Below are 22,366 nucleotides of genomic sequence, written 5' to 3' on the forward strand. Positions count from 1 at the left end.
TTAAAGGGCCACTGCGCCACTGATTGGCGCAGTTGTTCTAATTAGTGTGTTCACCTGTGCACTCCCTATGTATACCTCACTTCCCCTGCACTCCCTCGCCGGATCTTGTTGCCATTGTGCCAGTGAAAGCGTTTCCTAGTGTGTTCCTAGCCTGTGTTCCAGACCTCCTGCCGTTGCCCCTGACTACGATCCTTGCTGCCTGCCCCGACCTTCTGCTACGTCCGACCTTGCTCTTGTCTACTCCCTTGTACCGCGCCTATCTTCAGCAGTCAGAGAGGTTGAGCCGTTGCTAGTGGATACGACCTGGTTACTACCGCCGCTGCAAGACCATCCCGCTTTGCGGCGGGCTCTGGTGAATACCAGTAGTAACTTAGAACCGGTCCACTAGCATGGTCCACGCCAATCCCTCTCTGGCACAGAGGATCCACCTCCTGCCAGCCGAATCGTGACAGCCACGACACCAGTGTGAACAATCTGTACAGGTTTTTAGACACTTAAAAAATAGACAAATGCCCTCTATAAAGTTGTAGTTTGTCACTAATAAGTGGCCAATGCAGGGACTTCTTACAGTCTGGTCACTTTAGGGTCTATTTCACGTGAATGTATAGGTAGCCATCCATAATACTGTTGTATTGCGGTTGAAATAGCATCAGTATTGCATCCGTATTTCTGAGCATTAAATGCTGATGGGCTGTTTACACTATAAAAGATGGATTCAATAGAGATAAAATACTGATGTGACACAGAACACATGGATGCATCCAGATTTGAATCCCACTACAACAAAGGAGTGTTTTCCATCTACTAAATGGATAAAAGTAACAAATGCTGTATTATTTAAGTCCATATGTATTTTATATGTGATAGAAAGGGATACTGACAACTATATACTCAATTATATAACCACGTGGTGCAAGTACATTCACTGCTAACTGCATGTTCCAAAATATCAGGTTTTCACATTAGGCGGAACTGTATCAGATAATAAAATAATAATCTCAGCCTTAAAGGAGTACTCCGGTACTTAATCACTTATCCCCTATCCGCAGTGTCTGATCGTGGGGGGATCCAACCTCTGGGACCCCCTGCGATCTCCTGCCCTGTGCCCCGGGTCTCCCCATGCACTGAGCGCACAGAGCGGTGGCCGACACGTCCCCTCCCTGCATCTCTATGGGAGAGCCAGAGATACACGAGCACTGTATCTCCGGCTCTCCCATAGAGATGCATGGAGGAGGTGTGTCAGCCATCACTCTGTGTAGTGGTTGACACAGCTGTATGCAATGAGCGGTGCCAGGGGGAGAGCTGGGGTACCAGACAGGACCCCCCCCCCCCCCATGAACAGACACTTCCACAGGATAGGGCAGTGGTCTTCAACCTGCGGACCTCCAGATGTTGCAAAACTACAACTCCGAGCATGCCCGGACAGCCAACGGCTGTCCGGGCATGCTGGAAGTTGTAGTTTTGTAACATCTGGAGGTCCGCAGGTTGGAGACCACTGGGATAGGGGATACATTGTTCAGTACTGGAATGCTCCTTAAAAGACATCTGCAGCGTGATTAACACTTATCCCCTATACACAGGATAGGGGATAAGTGTTTGATCACAGGGGGTCCGACCGCTGGGACCCCCTGTGATCTCCTGTATGGGGCCGCAGCTCTCCCGTGCAGGGGGCGTGCCAGCCGCAGCATGACGTTGCAGCCGGCACGCCTCCTCCATACATCTCTATGGGAGAGGCGGGGAGGCAGCGTTCGTGCCTCCCCGTCTCCCCCATAGCACTGTATGGGGACGGGGAGGAGACAGGGCGTCACCGTCGACCTCTAGGTCGACGCTACCTCACCATGAGCGCTAATGGCGGCGCCCCGTTAGGGAGATGGAGGGGGGTCCCAGCGGTCGGACCTCCCGCGATCAAACACTTATCCCCTATCTTGTAGATAGGGGATAAGTGTATATTGCGCTGCAGTTGTCCTTTAAGGGTCTATTCACACGTACAGTATTCTGTGCAGATTGGATGCGCAGGATTTTAAGCTGTGTTCAGTTTACATTGAAATCTGCAGCAGAAAATCCTGCGCATCAAATCTGCGCCGAATACTGTATGTGTGAATAGACCCTTAAGGAGTGCACATATGAGTGTGTACAAAATAAACTGAATACAATTCTAGGAATGGATTCGAGAAGATCAGCAGTCTTAGTCTTTCCTTTATAGGTGTCTCCATTTATGATCTGTTCATGGCTTTTAATTGCAATAATAATAAAACCTGAACATGTGAACACACCCTTAGTTACCCATCTCTCCAATGTTGCAGCCTCTTTTTTCTTGTTATAGTATTATGACTGCACATTCCCATCGTTGGTGGAGCAGCGAGAATTTGAAAGAAAGATATTCCACAAGACCCACAGATCTGAAAGTAAGAGAATAAATGGAAAGAAGCACAATGAATATCTAAAAACGCATGACAACAGTCCTAAAAATGCTATTTAAAGAAATCGGTGCAATGCAAAAAATTTTCACTACCTTAGAGATCTGGTGCACACAATTTACAGGATATTGGTATTTAAGTAATTGGGAAAAACCCTATTAGGCTGTGTTTCCCTAAAAAATAAAAAAAATAATCCCCCCCCCCCCCCCAAAAAAAAAAAATATATATATATAAAAAACATCCCATAATACAGCTGTTTTGTTATAAATAGCTGGAAAAGGACATGTCATACAACCAAAGAATAAGTTGGCCAGCACTATTAATTCCAAACTATTGTAAAAACCTGGCTTGCAGGTGCAGGCTGCTGGGCTAAATATACAGCAACAGGAGAATACAGCAGCACACTGCTAGCACAAAGATATAGATGAAACATGAGTATAAAGATAAGGTCTATTAAGTGTATATTAGGTGCCTTGGATGTTTCAGACCTTGCATGCCTGCTTACTGTTCACACAGAGGCATATTCACAGTGTAGGGTCCGTCCCAGAATGAGGTCACCTTACAGTGGTGGGACGGTCCACGCTATTTGGTGCCAAATTTGCAAGCTAAGTACCTCATAATTTCATACTTTCATATCTTCATTTATTGCATTACAGCTGTATAGCTTTTCATGTTCTATCTATATACTCATGTTTTATCTATATACTCATGTTTCATCTATATCTTTTTGCTAGCAGTGTGCTGCTGTATTCTCCGGTTGCTGGAAAAGGACATGTCAATTAATTTTGTAGCCGTACAATGAACAGGTGCTGGACAAATCAGATGTTTTCTCATTGTGTGCAAAAGAACTCAATGGAAAAATGACGGTTGTTCTTTTTTTGAGCCGTAAAATTACGTTTTTACAGTTTACCATGAGGACAACAAAAAAGTTTGAGCACAGCCTAATACTCAAACACAAAGAAATGCCCATATGAACTGGACACAGAGTATAACTACAGCTATATACCAAACCCTTCGTTTATCAGGCCCATGGGTTCAAACCCCACCCTTTTTATATTGTGACCCAATCCTAAAAATACTATGGCCCAGATTTATCAGAAAAACCGGAGAGATTTTACCACAGCAACCAATCACAGCTCAGCTTTCACTTTACCAGAGCTCGTTAGCTGAGCTGTGATTGGTTGTTGTGGTAAAATCTCTCCAGTTTTTCTCTCACAATTCGATAAATCTGGACCTATATGCTTTATTATATCAAATATTAAAACAATTAGTTTGGCGAAAGATCTCTAAAAGAATAAGGCCAGTCCTGCAGTGTATATAATAGTTAGATCTTTTTCCACACACGAGTAATAAACAGTGACCCCCCCGACCTACGATGGCCCCGACATACGATCGTTTCAACATACGATGGCCTCTCAGAGGCCATCGCATGTTGAAGGCAGCATCAACATACGATGCTTTTGTATGTCGGGGCCATCGCGTAAACGGCTATCCGGCAGCGCAGACTGCTTCAGCTGCCACCGGATAGCCGTTTAACGGTGCCCTGTGTGGTCCGCTGACGATCACTTACCTGTCCTCGGGGCTCCGGCGCGTCCTTGTCGGGATCCCCCGCATCGTCGCAGCTCTCCATTGTCGTCATCACGTCGCTGCGCACGCCGTCCCCTCATCCAATCGGAGCGGCGTGCGTAGGGACGTGATGGCGGCGACGGAGAGCAAGGATGCCGGAGAAGCAGAGGCCTTGCCGGAGCGTCGGGGATACCCCGGGGACGCGGTGACAGCGATGGAAGGCGACATCCAGGGCAGCAGTGACGAATGGTGACAATACGGAGCGGCGGGGACACGTGAGTATAACCTTCAATACCAGTGGTCTTCAACCTGCGGACCTCCAGATGTTGCAAAACTACAACTCCCAGCATGCCCGGACAGCCGTTGGCTGTCCGGGCATGCTGGGTGTTGTAGTTTTGCAACATCTGGAGGTCCGCAGGTTGTAGACCACTGTCCTATATAGTGATCCCTCAACTTACAATGGCCTCAACATACAATAGTTTCAACATACAATGGTCTTTTCTGGACCATCGTAACTTGAAACCAGATTCAACATACAATGCTACAGACATTCCAGATCTGTGAAAAGTGTCACAACTGGAGGAACTGACCAATCAGAATGGGCATTTTACTGGCAAATCACCTCTATTACTGAAGTACATGCACTGAATGGCTGTCTGGTAGCGCCCCCTACAGTACAGGGAGGAACTACAAGTTCTGTACTACTCCTTACCTGTGTCAGGGTTAGCTGCTCCTTTGGACACCAAGTAAGGGCGGCTCCATTTGGGACCCTGTGTGTACTGTATAGGACCCTGAAGAAGCTCCTGTCCTCTACATAAACCATTGTTTCCCAACCAGGGTGCCTCCAGCTGTTGCAAAACTACAACTCCCAGCGTTGGCTGTCCGGGCATGCTGGGAGTTGTAGTTTTGCAACAGCTGGAGGCACCGTGGTTGGGAAACACTGACATAGACAGTGATTTACAGCTTCCAGCAGCTCTTCCTTACTTTTATATGTAAGGATTTGCTTTATCTGTATTATTTATCTACTTATTTTTCTTTAATCCTCACTTTTTCCTATTTTTGGATGACATTTTGGTCGCTTCAGAACCAATTACCAGCTTTCCATAGAGTTATGGTCATAACATACAATGGTTTCAACATACAATGGTCGTCCTGGAACCAATTAATATTGTAACTTGAGGGACCACTGTACTTTACATTGCACGGATCCCTCAACATGCGATGGTTTCAACAAACGATGGTCCATTTGGAATGGAAAACCTGTCCAGAGGAAAAGTTGCTGAGTTGCCCATAGCAACAGAGGTGTTTTCAAAAATGAAAGAAGCGATCTGATTGGTTGCCATTGGGCAGGTCTTGATAAATCTCCCCCTTAGTGTCACAGTACTATCTGTGTCATCAGGGATAGTGAGGCTAATATGTCTCCTTCCTGCCAAATCCATTTCTGGCTTTATTTATTTATTTTTAATTAATGGAAAAAATGCCACAAAAATATGTGCGTGAAACCCCCCTAACTGCACTGAGCAGGTCCACAAGTCATATGTGATTCACACACTAAAAGTCCCTAGTTATAGACAGTTCTAGATATTAGAAAACACTTTGGGGGAGATTTATCGAAACCAGTGCAGAGGAAAAGTTGACCATTTGCCTATAGCAACCAATCAGATCGCTTCTTTCATTTTTTTTTTAAATGGCCTCTGAAAAAATGAAAGTGATGGAGGTGAACTGATTGGTTGCTATGGGCAACTGGTCAACTTTTTCTCTGCACAGGTTTTGATAAATCTCCCCCATTAGACTAATGAGGGAATTTATCTATGTTTCCACCTGAAAACTGGTGTAAAAGGCCTACAAATGTTTTTCGGACAAGTTTAAGGCTATGTTCACACTACGGAATTTCCGCCTGTAATTCCGCTTTGAAATTGCAGGCAGAAATTCCGCTTACTAAAATGTATAGTGTAGTGAAGTGTCACACTTCGGAATTTGTGAAGCGGAATTTGTGAACGGAAAATCTGCTTAAAAATTTCCGCCCCAAGAATGGCGTTGCTCATTCTTCAGGCGGAAATACTCGAGGAACACATTGCAATCTATTGGAGACTGTAGTGTCCGCACGGTCCTAGCGACGACTGATTCAGTCAGAGCTGGCCGCACTCGGAATCTCCGGGCGGAAATTTTCTGCCCGGAGATTCCGCAGTTTGAACCTAGCCTAAGAGTGTGGAACAACCACAAAAAAATTGCACATTTTGAACAAAATGAGGCTTTGTGCAAAAATATGCAGCTTTTATACACCAGAAAACTGACATGCAAACCTCCCTTTGGGAATATGAACACACACAAACAATTTTTTACAGAAATTTCTATGGATCTGAATTGGGTTGCTCATACAGCAAGTGCATGGATTCCTAAAAACCCTATTCTGAATAATGTGGCAGACACAGGCATTTCAGCAATAAATCTGATGCATGTGAATATCCCCTTATTTATTCCTAATTAGAACTAGAAAAAAACTAAATCTGTGGTTTTATTAGGTTAAATAGACATGGTGTTTCCCCGGATACCTGTGTGACAGTAAAGGGGTACTCCGGTGGAAAACACATTTTATAAAATCAACTGGTAAAGTAAAACAGTAAAAAAGTAAAACAGATTTGTAAATTATTTATATTTAAAACTCTTAATCCTTCCAGTACTTAGCTGCTGTATGCCCCACAGGAAGTTGTATTTCTTTCTGGAATTCTTTTCTGTCTGACCACAGTGCTCTCTGCTGACAACTCTGTCCATGTTAGGAACTGTCCAGAATACAAGCATATCCCCATAGCAAACCTTTCCTGCTCAGGGCAGTTCCTGATACGGACAGAGGTGTCAGCAGAGAGCACTGTGGTCAGACTGAAAAGAATTCCAGAAAGAAATACAATTTCCTGTGGAGCATACAGCAGCTGGAAGGATTAAAAATTTTAAAAAGAAGTCATTTAGAAATCTGTTTAACTTTGTGGCACCAGTTGATTTGAAAAAAAAAAATAGTTTTCCACCAGAGTAAACCTTTAATGTATGTAATGAGTATGTAAGGAATCAATTTATCAATATAGACAACCTCCCTAACTTCTATAAAAAATACTGGAGAATAACTTCTATAAAAATACTGGAGAATGTATAGACTCTATGCACCGGGTCAGATCTGAACCCATGGCCCAATGCTACAAAGGTAACAGTGATCCCCATAACCACCATAAATCCATAAATCATAGGAAGAGACTTGATTCCCCTCAGTGTTTTTTCTCTACAAGTCATCATGTCACTGCTGTCTTTCTAAGGTGAAGTGGTACTCGTGGATGGTGTGACAGCGCTCTGCCAACGCTCAGCTGATGTTTTGTGTTACATAATTGGCGGGCCTGATGAGAACGAGGTAAGTTGTCTTGGCTCTTATTTTAAAGGCCTCAAACTAAAAGTGCAAATTGTTTTATTGTGCAGAACAGCTCTCCTCTTGTCAAATTTAGAACAATTCCTGAATTATTTTAACTAATACTATTTATGTTAGACCACTTCTTCCATAACCCTTCTGTGTGCCAGACCACTTCTTCCATATACCTACTGTGTGCCAGACCAATCCTTCCATATACCTACTGTGTGCCAGACCACTTCTTCCATAACTCTTCTGTGTTCCAGACCACTCCTTCCATAACCCTTCTGTGTGCCAGACCACTCCTTCCATAACCATTCTATGTGCCAGACCACTTCTTCCATAACTCTTCTGTGTTCCAGACCACTCCTTCCATAACCCTTCTGTGTGCCAGACCACTCCTTCCATAACCATTCTATGTGCCAGACCACTTCTTCCATAACCCTTCTGTGTGCCAGACCACTTCTTCCATAACCCTTCTGTGTGCCAGGCCACTTCTTCCATAACTCCTTTGTGTTCCAGACCACTCCTTCCATAACCCTTCTGTGTGCCAGACCACTCCTTCCATATACCTACTGTGTCCCATACCACTCCTTCCATAACCCTTCTGTGTGCCAGACCACTCCTTCCATATACCTATTGTGTGCCAGACCACTCCTTCCATAACCATTCTGTGTGCCAGACCACTCCTTCCATAACCATTCTGTGTGCCAGACCACTCCTTCCATAACCATTCTGTATTCTAGACCACTCCTTTCATAACCATTCTGTGTGCCAGATCACTCCTTCCTTAACCCTTCAGTGTGTCAGACCACTCCTTCCATAACCCTTCTGTCTTCCAGACCACTCCTTCCATAACCCTTCTGTCTTCCAGACCACTCCTTCCATAACCCTTCTGTGCTTCAGACCACTCCTTCCCTAGCGCTCCTGTGTGCCAAACCATTCCTTCCCCAGCTCCTTCTGTGTTCCAGCCTACTACCGTACATCAGCAGCCATCTCTTGTGCTAAACACCTGCTACTCTATGTTTTCAGTGTCTTTCTCTACTGTAGTATGTATCAATATATATAATAACCCCAATGGTTAACTGATCCCACGCTAGCTAAGGATAGCAAACAAGAGAGGAGAATGCGTATATAGATCAAAGATTATCTTTATCAAAAACAAAAAGCATTAAAATGCCCACAAGGGCTAAAAAGGATAGAAAATACAATGATATAAATAGTCACAATGGACCAGACAAAAAAGCGGTGGCTAAGAACACAGGAAAAATTCACATATGATAAAGTGCAAGGGAAGGCATGTTCTGAACAATCCCTGATAAGCCCACAATACACACTACGATGCAATATAGTAAACACTCCATAGATGTAAAAGAATATAGATACCAAGTTGTATACAAAAAAGTGTAAAGCCAGAGTGGGACGGAGTATACCTGGATAGCCACACACTCAACCCAACGTTTCGCTACTGCTTCATCCGGGGCGTGGCCTAAAACAATTCCACCCCTTTTATATCACTGTGCACCAATCATGGCAATACAGCTCAGATATAGGTCATCATGTTGCGTCCTAATCAAGGAGAGTAGGGGTCCACCCACCTAGCCAGGAGATTATGACGATAACCAATAGGGCATAAGAACTGCCCATCATACCTGTATATCGGTGGAGCCTGAATAAAGAACGCGTAAACAGTCATGCAGTCGCAATGAGAAGACGTCACTCACCTTCTGGTGCTAACACCGCCCACGGAGCGGCGCATCACGCCACTGAACACGTGACGCGCTACGCCGCCCCAAGGTCGGAGCAGCGCCGAAGCCGGACTAGTCACATGACCGCTACTGGCCACGTGACCGGGGGCGCCGCCCGCCCCACCTCCCCTCACGCCTCATGTCTGCGAATCACAGACAGAGGGAGGGGGAGCGGGCGGCGACACCGGACACATGGAGACAAAGGTTAACAAAAACATTGGAGATCACATGATCCCCCGAGGGCCGGAAATGGGGCAAACATATACAATAATAAGCAAAGCAAGGTTGACAAGAATAATAATAGGGAAATAATATGTGTAAAAGTAGGTAAGTATGATTATGAACAGTGTAGATAGTGCAAGGAGTAAAAAATATGATTATCAATATAAGTTGATAATACATAAATGTGTGCAACAAATAAAAAAATATAGTACTACATCAATAAAGTACACATACTACCAGAATAACAATAAATACGGTAATGGCAATTGTCACGATGCCGGCTGGCAGGAGGTGGATCCTCTGTGCCAGAGAGGGATTGGCGTGGACCGTGCTAGTGGACCGGTTCTAAGTCACTACTGGTATTCACCAGAGCCCGCCGCAAAGCGGGATGGTCTTGCTGCGGCGGTAGTGACCAGGTCGTATCCACTAGCAACGGCTCAACCTCTCTGACTGCTGAAGATAGGCGCGGTACAAGGGAGTAGACAGAAGCAAGGTCGGACGTAGCAGAAGGTCGGGGCAGGCAGCAAGGATCGTAGTCAGGGGCAACGGCAGGAGGTCTGGAACACAGGCTAGGAACACACAAGGAAACGCTTTCACTGGCACAATGGCAACAAGATCCGGCGAGGGAGTGCAGGGGAAGTGAGGTATAAATAGGGAGTGCACAGGTGAACACACTAATTAGAACCACTGCGCCAATCAGCGGCGCAGTGGCCCTTTAAATCGCAGAGACCCGGCGCGCGCGCGCCCTAGGGAGCGGGGCCGCGCGCGCCGGGACAGGACAGACGGAGAGCGAGTCAGGTACGGAAGCCGGGGTGCGCATCGCGAGCGGGCGCCACCCGCATCGCGAATCGCATCCCGGCTGGAGACGGTATCGCAGCGCACCGGGTCAGTGGATCTGACCGGAGCGCTGCAGTAGCGAGAGTGAAGCGAGCGCTCCGGGGAGGAGCGGGGACCCGGAGCGCTCGGTGTAACAGTACCCCCCCTCTTGGGTCTCCCCCTCTTCTTAGAGCCTGAGAACCTGAGGAGCAGACTTTTGTCTAGGATATTGTCCTCAGGTTCCCAGGATCTCTCTTCAGGACCACAACCCTCCCAATCGACCAGAAAAAAAGTTTTCCCTCTGACCTTCTTGGAGGCTAATATCTCTTTTACGGAGAAGATGTCCGAGGAGCCGGAAACAGGAGTGGGAGAAACAAGTTTGGGAGAGAAACGGTTGATGATGAGTGGTTTAAGAAGAGAAACGTGAAAGGCATTAGGAATACGAAGAGAAGGAGGAAGAAGAAGTTTGTAAGAGACAGGATTAATCTGGCACAAAATTTTGAAAGGACCAAGATAGCGTGGTCCCAATTTGTAGCTAGGGACACGGAAGCGGACATATTTAGCGGAGAGCCATACCTTGTCTCCAGGAGAAAAAATGGGGGGAGCTCTTCTTTTCCTATCAGCAAACTTCTTCATGCGTGATGAAGCCTGTAAAAGAGAATTTTGGGTCTCTTTCCATATGGTGGAAAGATCACGAGATATTTCATCCACAGCGGGCAAACCAGAGGGCAAGGGAGTAGGGAGGGGGGGAAGAGGGTGACGGCCGTACACCACGAAAAATGGGGATTTGGAGGAAGATTCAGAGACTCTGAAGTTATACGAGAATTCGGCCCATGGTAGAAGATCTGCCCAGTCATCCTGGCGGGAGGAAACAAAATGGCGTAAATAATCACCCAGGACCTGGTTAATTCTTTCCACTTGCCCATTGGATTGAGGATGATATGCAGAGGAAAAGTTTAATTTAATCTTGAGTTGTTTACAGAGAGCCCTCCAGAATTTTGACACGAATTGGACGCCTCTATCCGAGACGATCTGCGTGGGCAACCCGTGAAGACGAAAAATGTGTACAAAAAATTGTTTTGCCAACTGAGGCGCTGAAGGAAGACCAGGAAGAGGGATGAAATGTGCCATCTTGGAGAATCGATCAACGACCACCCAAACAACAGTGTTGCCACGGGATGGGGGTAAGTCTGTAATAAAGTCCATACCAATCAGAGACCAAGGCTGTTCGGGGACAGGCAGAGGATGAAGAAGGCCAGCGGGCTTCTGGCGAGGAGTCTTATCCCGGGCACAGACAGTGCAGGCTCGCACAAAATCCACAACATCCGTCTCCAGAGTCGGCCACCAATAGAAACGAGAGATGAGTTGCACGGATTTCTTGATACCCGCATGACCTGCGAGATGGGAGGAGTGACCCCATTTGAGGATTCCGAGGCGTTGGCGTGGAGAAACGAAGGTCTTCCCTGGAGGAGTTTGCCTGATGGAGGCTGGAGAAGTGGAGATCAGGCAGTCAGGGGGAATGATGTGTTGCGGAGAGAGCTCTACCTCCGAGGCATCCGAGGAACGAGAGAGAGCATCGGCCCTAATGTTCTTATCGGCAGGCCGAAAGTGAATTTCAAAATTAAATCGGGCAAAGAACAGAGACCACCTGGCCTGGCGAGGATTCAGCCGTTGGGCAGACTGGAGATAGGAGAGGTTCTTGTGATCGGTGTAAATAATAACTGGAAATCTTGATCCCTCCAACAGATGCCTCCATTCCTCAAGTGCTAATTTAATGGCTAGAAGCTCTCGGTCCCCGATGGAGTAGTTCCTCTCAGCCGGAGAGAAGGTCCTAGAAAAAAAACCACAAGTAACAGCATGCCCGGAAGAATTTTTTTGTAGAAGGACCGCTCCAGCTCCTACAGAGGAGGCATCAACCTCCAATAGGAAGGGTTTAGATGGGTCAGGTCTGGAGAGCACGGGAGCCGAAGAAAAGGCAGACTTGAGCTGTTTAACCCCTTAAGGACCAAGGACGTACCGGTACGTCCTTGGTCCTGCTCTTCCGATATAACGCGGGGTTACACAGTAACCCCGCGTCATATCATGGCGGGCCCGGCGTCATAGTGAAGCCGGGACCCGCCTCTAATAGCGCGCAGCGCCGATCGCGGCGCCGCGCGCTATTAACCCTTTAGCCGCGCGCTCAAAGCTGAGCCGCGCGGCTAAAAGTGAAAGTGAAAGTTCCCGGCTAGCTCAGTCGAGCTGTTCGGGATAGCCGCGGCTAATCGCGGCATCCCGAACAGCTGACAGGACAGCAGGAGGGCCCCTACCTGCCTCCTCGCTGTCCGATCGCCGAATGACTGCTCAGTGCCTGAGATCCAGACATGAGCAGTCATGCGGCAGAATCGTTGATCACTGGTTTCTTATGAGAAACCAGTGATCAACATAGAAGATCAGTGTGTGCAGTGTTATAGGTCCCTATGGGACCTATAACACTGCAAAAAAAAAGTGAAAAAAAAAAGTGAATAAAGATCATTTAACTCCTCCCCTATTAAAAGTTTGAATCACCCCCCTTTTCCAATAAAAAAAAAAACACAGTGTAAATAAAAATAAAAATAAACATATGTGGTATCACCGCGTGCGGAAATGTCCGAATTATAAAAATATATCATTAATTAAACCGCTCGGTCAATGGCGTGCGCGCAAAAAAATTCCAAAGTCCAAAATAGTGCATTTTTGGTCACTTTTTATATCATTTAAAAATGAATCAATAAGTCCTATCAATGCAAAAATGGTACCGTTAAAAACTTCAGATCACGGCGCAAAAAATGAGCCCTCATACCGCCCCATACACGGAAAAATAAAAAAGTTATAGGGGTCAGAAGATGACAATTTTAAACGTATTAATTTTCCTGCATGTAGTTATGATTTTTTCCAGAAGTCCGACAAAATCAAACCTATATAAGTAGGGTATCATTTTAATCGTATGGATCTACAGAATACATATCAGGTGTCATTTTTACCGAAAAATGTACTACGTAGAAACGGAAGCCCCCAAAAGTTACAAAACAGCGTTTTTTTTTCAATTTTGTCGCACAATGATTTTTTTTCCCGCTTCACCATAGATTTTTGGGCAAAATGACTGACGTCATTACAAAGTAGAATTGGTGGCGCAAAAAATAAGCCATCATATGGATTTTTAGGTGTAAATTTGAAAGAGTTATGATTTTTTAAAGGCAAGGAGCAAAAAACGAAAATGCAAAAACGGAAAAACCTCCGGTCCTTAAGGGGTTAAAGGCGTCTTCCGCTTGAGGAGGCCATGACTTAGGATTGGCATTCTTTTTGGTTAAAGCCACGATAGGAGCCACAATGGTGGAAAAATGTGGAATAAATTGCCTGTAATAATTGGCGAACCCCAAAAAACGTTGGATAGCACGGAGTCCGGAGGGGCGTGGCCAATCTAAGACGGCAGAGAGTTTGTCTGGATCCATTTGTAGTCCCTGGCCAGAGACCAAGTATCCTAGGAAAGGAAGAGATTGACATTCAAACAGACATTTCTCCATTTTGGCATAAAGTTGATTGTCACGAAGTCTCTGAAGAACCATGCGGACATGCTGGCGGTGTTCTTCTAGGTTGGCAGAAAAAATCAGGATATCGTCCAGATATACAACAACACAGGAATATAAGAGATCACGAAAAATTTCATTAACAAAGTCTTGGAAGACGGCAGGGGCGTTGCACAGGCCAAAGGGCATGACCAGATACTCAAAGTGTCCATCTCTAGTGTTAAATGCCGTTTTCCATTCATCCCCCTCTCTGATGCGGATGAGATTATAGGCACCTCTTAAGTCCAGTTTGGTAAAGATGTGGGCACCTTGGAGGCGATCAAAGAGTTCAGAGATGAGAGGTAGGGGGTAGCGGTTTTTTACAGTGATTTTATTAAGACCGCGGTAGTCAATGCAAGGACGTAGAGAGCCATCTTTTTTGGACACAAAGAAAAATCCGGCTCCGGCAGGAGAGGAAGATTTGCGGATAAAGCCCTTCTTTAAATTTTCCTGGATATACTCAGACATAGCAAGAGTCTCTGGGACAGAGAGAGGATAAATTCTGCCCCGGGGTGGAGTAGTGCCCGGGAGGAGGTCAATGGGACAGTCATAAGGCCTGTGAGGAGGTAAAGTCTCAGCTTGTTTTTTGCAAAAAACATCCGCAAAGTCCATATAGGCCTTAGGGAGACCGGTTACAGGGGGGACCACAGGGTCACGGCAAGGAGTACTGGGAACCGGTTTAAGGCAGTCCTTGGAACAAGAGGGACCCCAACTCTTGATCTCCCCAGTGGACCAATCCAGGGTTGGGGAGTGGTGTTGAAGCCAGGGTAGTCCAAGGAGAATTTCGGAAGTGCAATTGGGGAGGACCAAAAACTCAATTTTCTCATGATGAGGTCCGATGCACATTAGGAGGGGCTCCGTGCGGAAACGTATGGTACAGTCCAATCTTTCATTGTTAACACAATTGATGTAGAGGGGTCTGGCGAGACTGGTCAGCGGGATGTTGAACCTGTTGATGAGAGAGGCCAAAATAAAATTTCCTGCAGATCCGGAATCCAAGAAGGCCATAGTAGAGAAGGAGAAGGTAGAGGCAGATACCCACACAGGCACAGTAAGACGCGGAGAAGCAGAGTTGACATCAAGGGCTGTCTCACCTTTGTGCGGAGTCAGCGTACGTCTTTCCAGGCGGGGAGGACGGATAGGACAATCCTTCAGGAAGTGTTCGGTACCGGCACAGTACAGGCAGAGATTCTCCATGCGGCGTCGTGTCCTCTCTTGAGGTGTCAGGCGAGACCGGTCGACCTGCATAGCCTCCACGGCGGGAGGCACAGGAACGGATTGCAGGGGACCAGAGGAGAGAGGAGCCGGAGAGAAAAAACGCCTCGTGCGAACAAAGTCCATATCCTGGCGGAGCTCCTGACACCTTTCGGAAAAACGCATGTCAATGCGAGTGGCTAGATGAATGAGTTCATGTAGGTTAGCAGGGATTTCTCGTGCGGCCAGAACATCTTTAATGTTGCTGGATAGGCCTTTTTTAAAGGTCGCGCAGAGGGCCTCATTATTCCAGGATAGTTCTGAAGCAAGAGTACGGAATTGTACGGCGTACTCGCCAACGGAAGAATTACCCTGGACCAGGTTCAACAGGGCAGTCTCAGCAGAAGAGGCTCGGGCAGGTTCCTCAAAGACACTTCGAATTTCCGAGAAGAAGGAGTGTACAGAGGCAGTGATGGGATCATTGCGGTCCCAGAGCGGTGTAGCCCATGACAGAGCTTTTCCAGACAGAAGGCTGACTACGAAAGCCACCTTAGACCTTTCAGTAGGAAACTGGTCCGACATCATCTCCAAGTGCAGGGAACATTGAGAAAGAAAGCCACGGCAAAATTTAGAGTCCCCATCAAATTTATCCGGCAAGGATAGTCGTAGGCCTGAAGCGGCCACTCGCTGCGGAGGAGGTGCAGGAGCTGGCGGAGGAGATGGTTGCTGAAGCTGAGGTAGTAGCTGCTGTAGCATCACGGTCAGTTGAGACAGCTGGTGGCCTTGTTGCGCTATCTGTTGTGACTGCTGGGCGACCACCGTGGTGAGGTCGGCGACAACTGGCAGAGGAACTTCAGCGGGATCCATGGCCGGATCTACTGTCACGATGCCGGCTGGCAGGAGGTGGATCCTCTGTGCCAGAGAGGGATTGGCGTGGACCGTGCTAGTGGACCGGTTCTAAGTCACTACTGGTATTCACCAGAGCCCGCCGCAAAGCGGGATGGTCTTGCTGCGGCGGTAGTGACCAGGTCGTATCCACTAGCAACGGCTCAACCTCTCTGGCTGCTGAAGATAGGCGCGGTACAAGGGAGTAGACAGAAGCAAGGTCGGACGTAGCAGAAGGTCGGGGCAGGCAGCAAGGATCGTAGTCAGGGGCAACGGCAGGAGGTCTGGAACACAGGCTAGGAACACACAAGGAAACGCTTTCACTGGCACAATGGCAACAAGATCCGGCGAGGGAGTGCAGGGGAAGTGAGGTATAAATAGGGAGTGCACAGGTGAACACACTAATTAGAACCACTGCGCCAATCAGCGGCGCAGTGGCCCTTTAAATCGCAGAGACCCGGCGCGCGCGCGCCCTAGGGAGGGGTGCCGCGCGCGCCGGGACAGGACAGACGGAGAGCGAGTCAGGTACGGAAGCCGGGGTGCGCATCGCGAGCGGGCGCCACCCGCATCGCGAATCGCATCCCGGCTGGAGACGGTATCGCAGCGCACCGGGTCAGTGGATCTGACCGGAGCGCTGCAGTAGCGAGAGTGAAGCGAGCGCTCCGGGGAGGAGCGGGGACCCGGAGCGCTCGGTGTAACAGCAATAATGCTAATTCATACATTCATATGCCTCGGGGAGGCGTAGCGCGTCACGTGTTCAGTGGCGTGATGCTCCGTGGGCGGTGTTAGCGCCAGAAGGTGAGTGACGTCTTCTCGTTGCGACAGCGTGACTGTTTGCGCGTTCTTTATTCAGGCTCCACCGATATGCAGGTATGATGGGCAGTTCTTATGCCCTATTGGTTATCGTCATAATCTCCTGGCTAGGTGGGTGGACCCCTACTCTCCTTGATTAGGACGCAACATGATGACCTATATCTGAGCTGTATTGCTATGATTGGTGCACAGTGATATAAAAGAAGGGGTGGAATTGTTTTAGGCCACGCCCCGTATGAAGCAGTAGCGAAACGTTGGGTTGAGTGTGTGGCTATCCAGGTATACTCCGTCCCACTCTGGCTTTACACTTTTTTGTATACAACTTGGTATCTATATTCTTTTACATCTATGGAGTGTTTACTATATTGCATTGTAGTGTGTTTTATGGGCTTAGTTCCAATTATCAGGGATTGTTCAGAACATGCCTTCCCTTGCACTTTATCATATATGAATTTTTCCTGTGTTCTTAGCCACCGCTTTTTTGTCTGGTCCATTGTGACTATTTAGATCATTGTATTTTCTATCCTTTTTATCCCTTGTGGGCATTTGTATTTAATAAAGATAATCTTTGATCTATATACGCATTCTCCTCTCTTGTTTGCTCTTCTGTAGTATGTGGCACTCCTTCCTCAGTTCTACTACATGCCACATCACTACCTTCCTAGTTGCTTATGTCAAACAACATCTCCTCATTTCTACTATGAACATCTTCATTCCTTTCCTAATCCTCATTTTTAATACTCAGGGCTATATTTGCCACAAAGCACTAGAGGCACATACAGTTTTCTTCTGTACTTGTTTTATCTAGTAGTATAGGGTTAATGGGGGACAAGGTAATTACTGGCCACATGGCAGTCAAACACGTTCCTTGGGAAAAAGGAGGCAATTCTGCCTCCTGCAATAGACAGGGGAGCTGAGAGGGTTTAGCGCAACTGAAAGCGGCTGCAGAACATCTTGACATTGTCATAGACATACAACAGTCACGTTCGAATTTGGGTGTTTTAATATTTGTGATGGTTGTAACTTGCACCTCTATAGAAGTTTTACATCTAAAGAGCAAAATCTAGTATGCCATAGATGCAATGGCATACATTATCTCTCAGTCATAAATGCCAAGAGGGCACATGTGTGGCTGCTTCTGTAAGAGTCAATTACATCAATCCTTGGGGGAGTGTGGAGCTGATGCTGCATCTCATTATATTGGTGGTCTTACCAGCTCTAATATATATATATGATTTAGGTGGTTCTCTTTACCTCTGGCATCATAGACTGGTGATGCCAATGTACTCAGAACTGTACTGCCCTTTAGGCTATACACATCTGTAGACTGTGCTCCCTATGAGGGCCAGGATGAATTGTTTAAGGCCGGTGCATTGAGCCGCAGCTTTTATCATTGCTCTCTATGTTCTATAATGGTATTTGAGTTTGCCAGTGACCAGTGTGGCTTAGCTGGGGGGCACTGATGTGTAAACATTGCTTGTGTGTTTCACTGGGCAGAGAATGGAGTGCCATGCTCTGGGAGTAGAAGGGACTCTTATTTCCAGATAGGTGTCATTGCCTTTGTTCCTGGCTGCACACGGCTGAGGCCGGTTATTGACAGCAGTGGCCTGGATGACCTCTGTCACACTACACGGGATGTAGGCTGCCCTGAGAACAAAGGCCTCACTGTGTCCACCTTGGAAAGGGATTTCTGTCATCCGCTCATGTTTATCCCTCATGTATAATGTATACTGGATACTTCCCTTTTTCAGGATAGTACTGAACCCCTAGTACTGGAATCCATTACGGGTGGCAGGGTGGTATCATCCAATGGTAATATAGTGGTATTATTCAATGGAAGTATAGTCATAAGTAACATTTTGTAACATTATGATGGTAGTATTAAGTGTTGGCATTGGGGTATTATTCACTGGTGGTTTCATGGTATTTTTCATTGGTAAAAAATTAGTATTATACAGTGACAGTATGATGCTTGTATCCAGTGGTGACATTGGGATAATATTCAGTTGTGGCATAGTAGTATTATTTACTAACAGTATGCAGGTATTTTTCAGTGGTGGCATAACGGTATTATTCAATGGTAGTATAGTAGTATTATTTGGTAACAGTATGATGGTAGTATTCAATGGTAGTATAGCAGTATTATTTAGTTGTGGTATGGTAGTATTATCTAGCAACAGTATGATGGTATTACTCACTGATGGTATAGTGGTATTTAATATAGTATAATGTTATTATTTAGTAATAGTACAGTGGTATTATGTAATAACAGTATAACAATATTATTTAGTGGTAATATAGTAGCATTATTTACTAACAGTATGATGGTATTATATAGTTACAGTATTATTTTAGTTTGTTTAAGGAAAGTTGTCCAGCACTTGACTCACGGAACAAATTCTTTATTTAGATGCCATGGAGAACGAACAGGTACATTAAAACATGTGACGCGTTTCGGCTCAAGTCACTAAGCCTTAGTCATACAATGAAATTGTTTCAAAGGTTCCTTTCTATGTGTGGAATCATCAGGTGGGGCACGTCCCCAGGGGCAGCGGCACCTGATCCACACCACACATAATTACAAAGGAAGTCCACAGGTGAGCATGTCATTGATCACTATACATGCCATACAAATGAAAAGACATATTCAGACATAAACTCCTACGGAAAAAAAACGCAATGAATATTTCCACTGTGAAGAACTTCTCTATTGCAATAAAAATCACAAGATAAAATGCATAATTTTCCACTGTATGCACCTCCATCAAAAATTATGGGTGCATAAAAAATCTATATACCAAAATATTGATTCAAAAACAGTGGAAAATTGCTAAAACTTAAAATAGAATAAAATTTGCAATTTTCCACTGTTTTTGAATAAATATGTATGACTAATACATTGCATGACTAAGGCTTAGTGACTTGAGCCGAAACGCGTCACATGTTTTAATGTACCTGTTCGTTCTCCATGGCATCTAAATAAAGAATTTGTTCCGTGAGTAAAGCGCTGGACAACTTTCCTTCAACTTATTTACCATTGGGGCGGAGTCCACGCCTTGTCCGTGCGCTGGTTACGAGGGTGAGCTGTTGCGAATTTTGCTCAAATATTGTTTTAGTTAGGCACTGAATGGTGGTATTATACAGTGACAGGATACTTGTATTATTTGGTAATATAAATAAAAATTCAGTAACATCTAGTAAATGCATTAAATAGAGGGTAAGGCTGATATAATTATACAGAGGGAGATTTATCACAAGTTTAGCAGTTGCCCATAGCAACCAATCAGATCGCTTCTTTCATTTTATTGAAAAGTAAAAAAAAGCAATCTGATTGGTTGCTATGGGCAACTCAGCAACTTTTCCTCCGGACAGGTTTTGATAAATCTCCCACACAGACTCCAGATCCAGCTTAGTGTGCTCCATTCTATCTTGAGACTTGGGTCCCCTTTCTAGAGATCATGGGGAGCCCCAGCAGTTGGCCCCTCTTTAAGGGGTTTACAATTAGGGTTGCCACCTGGCCGGTATTTTTACTGGCACAGCCGGTATTTTGGCCACCCTGCCGGTATTTTTATATTAATTATACCGGCAATGCAATGGCCGGTATTTATCCAACCAATCCTCCAACTCCGGAATGTTGCACCATATACTATACCAGTTTTTCCCAACCAGGGAGCCTCCAGCAGTTGCAAAACTACAACTCCTGTTGGCTGTCCGGGCATGCTGGGAGTCGTAGTTTTGCAACAGCTGGAGGCTCCCTGGTTGGGAAACATTAACCTATACTATATACTACTATATAGTCCAACATGCTGGGAGTTGTAGTTTTGCAACAGCTGGAGACACCATGGTTGGAAAACACTGACCTAAACTATATACTACTATATAGTCAAACATGCTGGGAGTTGTAGTTTTCATTTGGGGCAGCTGCTGAGCCACAGGCTGTATCAGAGCATGCTGGGAGTTGCAGTTAGTAACTAACTGCAACTCCTTAAAGGAGTAGTCCAGTGGTGACTCAGTGGTGCAGATCGCGGGGGGTCCGACCGCTGGGGCCCCCTGCGATCTCCTGTACGGAGCCCCAACAGCCCGCGGGAAGGGGGCGTGTCGACCTACGCACGAGGCGGCGGCCGACACACCCCCTCAATACAACTCTATGGCAGAGCCGAAGCGCTGCCTTCGGCAATGTCCGGCTCTGCCATAGAGATGTATTGAGGGGGCGTGTCAGCCGCCGCTTTGTGCGGGGGTCGACACCCGCTATCTGGGCCGAGAGCCGGGGCCCCATACAGAGAGATCGCAGGGGGCCCCAGCGGTCGGACCCCCCGCGATCTCAAACTTATCCCCTATCCTTAGGATAAGGGATAAGTTTTTCACCACTGGACTACCCCTTTAATTTAATAAAAAAATAGCATTATTGGAAAATCCCTTCAAAAGCTTCTATTACAGTGATCAAAGAGTCAGTATGAACACACAGAGCCAATAAAAAGGATTGTCCAGGATAAAAAAAATATAAAAAAAAACATATCTGCCCTCTTCCAAAAAAAACAGCGCCACACCTATACTCTAGGTTACTTGTGGTATTGCATCCCAGCTCCTTCAATGGAACTGAGCTGCAATAACGCACAAAAACTGAGAAAAGAGAATTTTTTAAATCCTGAATAACCCCTTTACATGCTGTTGCTGGTGTACAATTAATTTTACTGACTGAGATATTTTTAGTTATGGATATCAATTCCTTGCGGAAAACACATGCAACTATATGAGCACCTCCACTTTGTCGTTATTTAATCCACAATATGTGTGAATCAGGATATTCTTGTGTCAGGAGGCATCTGATGCCCCCGAATAGAATTCTGCACCATGGTCGGCAGTTTTTCATTTTCCGATGACTCCCATGGGGACAGCTGTTTGTGGCTACAGTGATCTGTTATCGCTAGGATTCAGGCCTGACAACTGTCTGATCTACAGCAATAATCGTATGCTAGAAAGATCTATCCATGAAAATGACAAACTTTCCATTCATTAAAAGACACCTGTCATGTCTCCTTTCCCTTGGAAATAAATACAGGGTAATTCAGAAAGGATGTTGTAAAAGTAAAGACCTGTAAATAAAGTAACATCGGGGGTAAATGGCCGGTGACTGAAAAATCTAAGCAAAACTGGGTTGGTTGCCCATTGCAAGGGCCATGGCCACAACATTAGAATTTGGGGCTCAGGAAAACCATGGTCCCCTATGGCTAAGTTTCCACTTGGGTTTTTTTCTGGCAGTTTTTGGAATACTGCCTCTGCAGTTTTTGAGCCAAAGTCAGAAGTGGATCCATAAGGGAGGAGAAATGTAAGTCCTTCCTTTATATTTCCTATTCCTTTTAAATACACTTCTGGCTTTGGCTCAAAAATTGCAGTGGCAGAAATTCAAAAACTGCCAGAAAAAAAAAACAAGTGGAAACTTAGCCTATAAAGCACATTAGAGACTCATACAAAGTAAATGTGTTCTGTGCATAGAGAAGGTGCATAGTCTATGGTCCCTTCTTTTTCCTCAGGATCCTGTCACTGGCCATTCCAAACTAATCATGTTAAAGGAATGGCTTATACCACAGACTACGCTTGGCAGATCTTCCTCTATCAGTAAGATGGTACAACTCTACATTTCTATTTGAATGACGAATTACCAGTGTTGCATTGGCCTACACCTTGGCATTGGCCTACACCTTGCAACTATTTACAACTGCCCACCCAGCCATAGGA

At 45.9% G+C, this 22,366-nt stretch overlaps 1 protein-coding gene and 1 long non-coding RNA gene across 2 annotated transcripts in view; one reads left to right on the forward strand and one right to left on the reverse strand.

Annotated features, from left to right (window-relative positions):
* Positions 1 to 22,366, forward strand: part of COPZ2 (COPI coat complex subunit zeta 2) — an 85,377-nt gene that overhangs the window by 40,542 nt on the left and 22,469 nt on the right. The window contains exons 3-4 of the mRNA XM_056549026.1: positions 2,324 to 2,405; positions 7,286 to 7,377. Of these exons, the coding sequence (XP_056405001.1) occupies positions 2,324 to 2,405; positions 7,286 to 7,377 (174 nt within the window). The remainder of the gene's footprint in view (positions 1 to 2,323; positions 2,406 to 7,285; positions 7,378 to 22,366) is intronic.
* The window catches only part of LOC130296954 (uncharacterized), a 65,060-nt gene continuing 44,870 nt past the window's right edge, over positions 2,177 to 22,366 (reverse strand). The window contains exon 3 of the long non-coding RNA XR_008849347.1: positions 2,177 to 2,399. This is a non-coding gene — a long non-coding RNA (uncharacterized LOC130296954). The remainder of the gene's footprint in view (positions 2,400 to 22,366) is intronic.

Source organism: Hyla sarda, chromosome 12, assembly GCF_029499605.1.
Source record: "Hyla sarda isolate aHylSar1 chromosome 12, aHylSar1.hap1, whole genome shotgun sequence".
NCBI classification, from domain to species: Eukaryota; Metazoa; Chordata; class Amphibia; order Anura; family Hylidae; genus Hyla; species Hyla sarda.